Source organism: Limulus polyphemus, unplaced genomic scaffold, assembly GCF_000517525.1.
Source record: "Limulus polyphemus unplaced genomic scaffold, Limulus_polyphemus-2.1.2 Scaffold2837, whole genome shotgun sequence".
Lineage (NCBI taxonomy): Eukaryota > Metazoa > Arthropoda > Merostomata > Xiphosura > Limulidae > Limulus > Limulus polyphemus.
In genome coordinates this window covers 12,016-19,015 of record NW_013668447.1, presented here as the reverse complement: position 1 = coordinate 19,015, position 7,000 = coordinate 12,016, and the positions used below count along the sequence as shown (strand labels likewise).

The following is a 7,000-nucleotide window of genomic DNA, read 5'->3' as shown; positions in this document are numbered from 1 at the left end:
ACTCGGCTTAGGACTATTCGAAATTCTAATACGTAACAGCTCATTGCGCAGTTATGAATATTTCTGTATTTTGAAATCATAATAGTAAGTCTTGGTAATTTCGTCATATTTTATGTAATTGCAATTATTATTCCCTAAGTTTTATTAGGTCTCAAGGGGTGCAGTTTTTAAACACTTCTTGGCAGCAGATTTTTTCTGCTTATTTATAAAGATGGCCTTTTTTTGAGTGGTATACCGCTAATTAGACAATATAACTGTAACTTGCCTCAGGTTACTTGACCTGACCCTGTGAAAAATGGGACATTTCCAATAAGGACTCAGCGGTAGGAGTGATACCTTTCCCGTAATATGTAAAGTGAGAAAAGAAACCGTTATATTCACGATAATTTTATTATGCAGAAGAGCTTGGCATTTTTATGTACATGATTATATGCAGTGTAAAGAAACTGATAATATGTATTACATGGGAACTCTAACTTTGAGAATGGCATGCATATCCAGGCAATACTTTTCATGCGCAATGTGTTTTACACTAATTTCTTTTACTTGATGCGTTTTGAATTTCTATTAGAAGGCCCATCTCGAAATATTAGAATATCATGTTCCCAACAAAGTGTCTGAACAGCATTCTCTGTGCTAGTAAAGTTGTGTAGGTTTTTGCATATCGCTGAACTAAACGTCAAAAAATATTCGAGTTTATATTTTTCATTTACTTTTAGTATACCCGGCTAAGAAAACATGGAATAAGAATTCAGTTCGAACATCATAAATTTAGCTTTACTATATAATATTTAATTTGCATGTGACGTATATCTATCATAAAGAACAATACAAACAACAAAGATAAATCTATAAAACAACCCAAACTTTAATAAATTTATAGAATTCATACTTCAGATAATACAGCTCATATTGTTATGAAATCAGGAATATTAAATATTTCTGAACAATTCTCTGAAGATCATTAATAAATTTGAGGATGAGCAATCTATCTATCTGTCTGTGTTGTTTATTAGCAACATCAGTTTTTACTGTTACTAGTTTTGTGTTTCTGTGTGTGCTGTGATTGGCTTTTAGGCATTCCTAAATATTAGCTTGCCCAATAGTTGAGAAAAATTCGTAACAACATAGGAGTTATAATTGGAAGAATTTGTTTCGTGCGTGTCACGTGAAAGCTTGTTAATGCGAAAGGGACAGTACTCCACATAAGCTCCGCCTTTACACTGGACCATCGAATAAAGCAGCAAAACATATTCATGCATTGATGCCATCTATTGGTGTAACTCAGTAATAGTTTGGTCGGAAGGAAAACCTTAATTATTAAATTTTAAAATGAGAAAGATAATTTTGGACCACCTTGTGTTTAATAAGCATGAATATTTAATATAGTTGTAACTAGGTACTGTTACTTTAAATTTTAGATATGAAAGAATACAGTAAAATACTTTATTTTGTCAGAAAATTATAGTAAGGCATTCACCATCATGTGCAAAAATATTTGCACCTTTTTATATATTCTAAAACAGTCAGAACTATATTTTTACCTTTCCTGTAACTAATTTTATTTTTTGTTTAAGCCTAAATTCCGTGATTAGTTTAATAACTTAAAATACTTACCATGAAATTTATAATACTAAATACATCAACTGCTCTTTGCAAACTTTGAGTCCAAGATTGAAGTTTTTTTATTCTATTGTTTTCCTAACATAGCTTTCAAGGCTTTTGTTGTTTTTTTTTGCTTCAAACAATGTGTTTAATTTTGGAACTTTCTGAATATTAGGGGGGTTTCCACTTCATTTGAAGGTAAATATGGCAGTATTCGATACTGGTTAAAGGCAGAGATGGAGAAACCTTGGTCATTCAATCACAAGACTAAAAAGGCTTTTACCTTGATCAGTCCTATTGACATAAACAGGACAGAGTATTTGGTAAGCTATCAGATTGCAGAAATGGAACTTGTTGTTTGGTATAGTTATAGTGATTTTGCATTTTAATAGCATTTGAAATACATTTATCAGAGAATTTGAACCAACTATGTATTTTACATTTTGCATAAATGTCTGGTCAGTGGTGTTTCAATGTATAATATTTGTATTACAATATCAGAAACATTAAATAAACTAAAATGCAATGTGTTAACTTAATGTTTTATTCTATTGCACAATTGCCTCTTTATTTAGTATTTTTCTCAGTAAAAGACCCAGTCTCATTGTTTTGCCAAAAACATTAAGTCATGCACAGTAATATGTCATTGATATATTCTACTTCACGTTTTTATGCATCAAACGTAATTATTGTTTGATCAGACAGAAATTTTAGTTCCTTTTAAGTAAGCATAGAAAATGCTAAAATTGATATTTCTTGGATGAGACAAATTCTGAAAGAAAGATAAAAGATGACCCTCACAGGAGATGTTACTATTTATGTGGTGTACTGGCAGTATGTGCAATGTATAAATAAATATAAAAATTGTTAACCCTAAAACCATGAGTCAGTTGTAAAAACATTGCCATGTTTTGTTGGTAACTTTGAAGAAGAGAAAATTTGCTGGACAAATTTCTCATATAAAACTTTGCATAAGTTTCAGTCCTTTGGTTTGAAAAGTGCAATTAAACTCAAAAGTGTTGATGAAAATTATTTTCAAAGAAGATTATTCAGGGACATTCCATTGTGACCTTGATTTACACTGTAAGGATGGTTAAGCATGTTCATGAAATCTAGAACACACTGTACACTTAGTAGAAACAAAAATAAATGTTCTTCACCTTCTTCTGACTTTCGATCATTGAGGTATGATCAACCATATTTAAATATCGGGTCTGGCATGGCCAGGTGGTTTGGGAACTTGACTCACAATCAGAGGGTCATGGGGTCGAATCCCCGTCCCATCTAACATATTTGCCCTTTTAGGTGTGGAGGCATTATAATGTGATGATCAGTCCTATTATTTATTAGTTAAAGAGTTGGTGGTGGGTGTGATGACTTGTTAAACAACAAGTATTTCACTGCTAAATTAGGGATGGCTGTCACAGATAGCCCTCGTGTAGCTTTGTGCGAAATTCAAAAACAAACAAACAAACCAGTTAAATGTCAATTACTGAATGATTAAAGACAGTAAAAGTGATTACAATGAGAAGAATACAGTGAATTATTCTTACAGTTTTTTGCTTAGTTTTCTCATCTTGTTTTGATTAGATAACATTATTTTTGAATGACCTCTCTTTCTGTTTGCTCAACTTCAATAGGAGCCCCAACGTCACTGCAAACAACACACCTTCCAATCCTGCACTTGCAACTGGGACTAGGGTAAACATGATTTTCAGATATTTTCCCAATGAATATTGACTAATTTAGCACTGAAAAACAGGACTTTTATAGATAAATTACTTCACAGAAGGTTGTGTACTTCTACCTAAATTTTGAAATAATTGGGAAGAATTCCTTTCCAAACTAATATTTCTATGCAAGAGGTGAGACAGTGAATGCAAAAGTTTTATTGTTAAATATCTGTAATACTAAAGATTGAAAAGCAATTTTAGTGATTTTTATCAGATATTGTGACAAAAAAAATGGCTAATAATTTCTCTACAATTGACTCCTGATTTTAGGGTTTAATTTTTTAAAAAGATTATTGCCTAAGTGAACTTTAGGTTAATTTAGGTAATTAATATTCATGCACACCACTTTTATCACTTGTAATATTATACATTGGCAGTTGTAATTCTGAAGTTACTAGTAAAATTGTTACTCTTGTTTTAATATTATTCTGTAGCAACTGTAATTCTGTGGGTTTTAGTAAATTTGTTGATTCTATTGCCTGTCTTAGGGTTTATACTAACAGTTATTGCTTTGAAATTTATATCAAAATTACTGTAATAATTTTAATTAGTAGCCACCTCCATATGTGATAGTAAGATTTTGCTTTCATCAATTTAAAAATTATTTATTACCAGTTATAGTTTTGAACCTGGTAGTAAAACTTTGTTTCTTCTTTGTCCAGTCAAAATGTTACAAGACAAAATGTCACTGTAGCATTATCTGTGACAATTATTATAAGTGGATAACGTGTATATATATAATAATATTTGTTCACTTTTGTGTTTATATGGGATAAAATTTAGAAACAGATATCTAACATTTTAGCTGTTTTGTAACATGTTCACTGTGTATATCTTGTTTCTGACATTGAAACTTTTTTCTGTCATAAGAGGGATTCATACCAGTAGTTGTTGGTCTATTTTGTTTTAAAATAGTTGTTTCCATCATTTGTAATACAAATAGAATTTATAGATGGCATTCATATTAAATACTTTGTTTTTTGCTAGTATAGCTCTAGAGTTGATATATGAAAACAATCGAAGCAAATTTTATTCATACCTCACTGATAAAAGGATTTCTTATACACACATTTTAAAAATAAAATCTACAGCATTGCTCTGGGTAAAGTATCAAATTTCACAGGATATGCACAGAAATTTTTCATAAGTGTGTGTTTACATATTACTCTTTTTTAAAAGCGCAACAACAACCATGAAAACTACAATTCTGACCATGAACATCATTTGCAGATTGTGTTGATTTCCACTTTAAATTATAGATGTACAATGGCCAAAATGATTTCAGTCCCATTTTATCAGATCAAAAAACAATAAAAATAATGTGATTCAAATCTTATGCATTCTGCTGCAGACACATTTTTGAGCTTCCTAAAGATATTCATTTTCTCATTTGCAGTGTACAGTGTTTTCCCACTTAGATTGAATATAGTCATATGATCACTACACAGCACTCTATGTGTGTAGAATAGTATGCAGTACATGCATGCACGTAGCAGTACAGGTAGCTAATGCAATTTGTTTATGAAATGCTTTAGACACATTTTAATTTTATTGTGTCATATTTAAATCACTTTTATTCAATATATTACAAAAAAATAAATCCTGCCAAACTCAAGTTTTCAGAAAGAGCAATCTTTAAGTTCTTAGTTATTGTTTTGTTCCACATTTCCACCCTTCTTAGCCAGCTATAATCCATTTAGCTAAATAAACATGGTTCTCCCCACATTTAGAAGGAAGATTGAAGAGTGAAGGTTTCTTAGCACCTTATATTTGCATTTTTACTTGAATTTAATGCATTGTTTGCTTTTATAATTTTGGATCTTTCTTCAGCTGCATTGAATCCACCCAACCTGGATCTGTAGGGTTAAAAGAAATCATGGTATTTGAATAATTTTACTTTCTGTGTAATCTGAGAAAGCACAATTTACACAGAATTTTATTTATGTATACAAAGATAACTGAAAAAAACATAAAATATGTCCTATTGTTATGTTATTTTGGGCCGGGGTATATGTATCCTTCTTTGGGTATGCAGCCTTGGCATTACAATACAAAAATATGTTCTGTTGAGTAGTTGTTATCATTAATGTGTACTATGTATTACTGGGAATTGATTCTAGCTGTCTTTTAGAGTAATTGAGACATTGTTGTCAAAGTACTGGTGATTAAAATGAAATTTTCTAGCCATTGGTCAACAGGACTATTGGTTGGAAAAGTCCACTAGCACCACAGACATTCTGCTGGCCCAGTGTAATATTCATTGAATGTTCACTTTAAACGTGAAAGTCATGTATCACAGCATATGTCAAAGTGTTAATGGAAGCAGCTTTAAATGACTTATTGTAATTATTGTATAGTTATTAGACTGCTAGTATACAGTGTTTTCTAGAGTTGAACACTACCAAATCATTTATACATGCCAGAAAAAAGAGATTTGCCCACAAGTTTTTCTTGTTTCTTTTTATTGTCATTTTTAATTTGATGAGCCTTCTTTAGCTTTTTCTTGGCAAAAAGTTGTGTTTTATTTAATTTATTTTTATTATGATGTAAAATCAGTGTAGTTGCACATTTATATATTTACCAATTGTACAGATTGTCCTAGTTAGTTTTACCAGTTATTCAATTTAAAGTGATTAAAGTAGATGTGGGTGGAAAATTGGTATTTATAAATTTTGCGCTTACTGCAGCCTCAAACACAAGTTTGGCATTTCGTTATCACTACACCAAGCTATGTTAAGTTTAAAACAGTTGTAATGGATGTATTTTATATTTGGTAGAGCTACAATGCTCATTAGTATAGTTATACAATTGTTTAACAGGGTGCATAGTTGTGCATTGATATCACCAAACAAGTCATTATCACCAGCTTTGGTAGCAATTGCTATTTATCATACTTTGAGTAGAGAAACTTATAGAGCTAATATTTAATGAAATTACAATACCTATAATTATAAAGGAATTATTTACCAAATTTATAGTTGCTGTTCCTTGGTTGTACAATACATGTACATGTTTATAATGGTAAAGCTTTTACTACCAACAACTTATTTATAGCTCCAAAGCCTTTCCTTTTTCTTTCTGCTTGGCATGAGTAATGGTGGGAAGGATGTTTTAAGTTAGATATTTTTAAATTTTCATTTCAAACAAGTGACAGTAGGAGAGATGTGAACACATTAATGTAAAGGTTGGAATGAAATGGGAAACAAAACATAATAATATTGAATATTTCTTTAATGGTAGAGTACAAGATTTGCTCTGTTTGAATGGAACATTACTGAATTTTCCTTTAGATGATGGTAGAAAACACTATAGAGAAAACATTATGTTGTTGGTGTTGCACTTCAGGGCCCATTTCCTTGTATGCACGCACAGACAGAAAAGGTTATTGTCCAGGTGAGACTGTCTATGCCTTAATATTTTGTACAAGACAAGGTTTAATCTTTGTAGATATTATGTATATAATTCATTCTTATGAGGGAAAACTATTAGTCTAGTATGTTGTTAAGTATTTATTTGTTCAAATATATTGTTACGTCTCAGTTCGTTAATTGATTTTTTCGTAACTTCGTTCCGACGAAACTTTAGCGGCACAAGTCCTTACTTAATAAAACTGGTTTATTCTTTCTGAATATAACTTTTACGATACACTTAATCTCAACAAT

The 7,000-nt window shown here is 30.9% G+C and overlaps 1 protein-coding gene across 1 annotated transcript in view; it reads left to right on the top strand.

Annotated features, from left to right (window-relative positions):
* Nucleotides 1-7,000, top strand: part of LOC106468022 (arrestin domain-containing protein 3-like) — a 60,412-nt gene that overhangs the window by 49,688 nt on the left and 3,724 nt on the right. Inside the window, exons 7-8 of the mRNA XM_022396327.1 lie at nucleotides 1,781-1,928; nucleotides 6,629-6,731. Of these exons, the coding sequence (XP_022252035.1) occupies nucleotides 1,781-1,928; nucleotides 6,629-6,731 (251 nt within the window). The remainder of the gene's footprint in view (nucleotides 1-1,780; nucleotides 1,929-6,628; nucleotides 6,732-7,000) is intronic.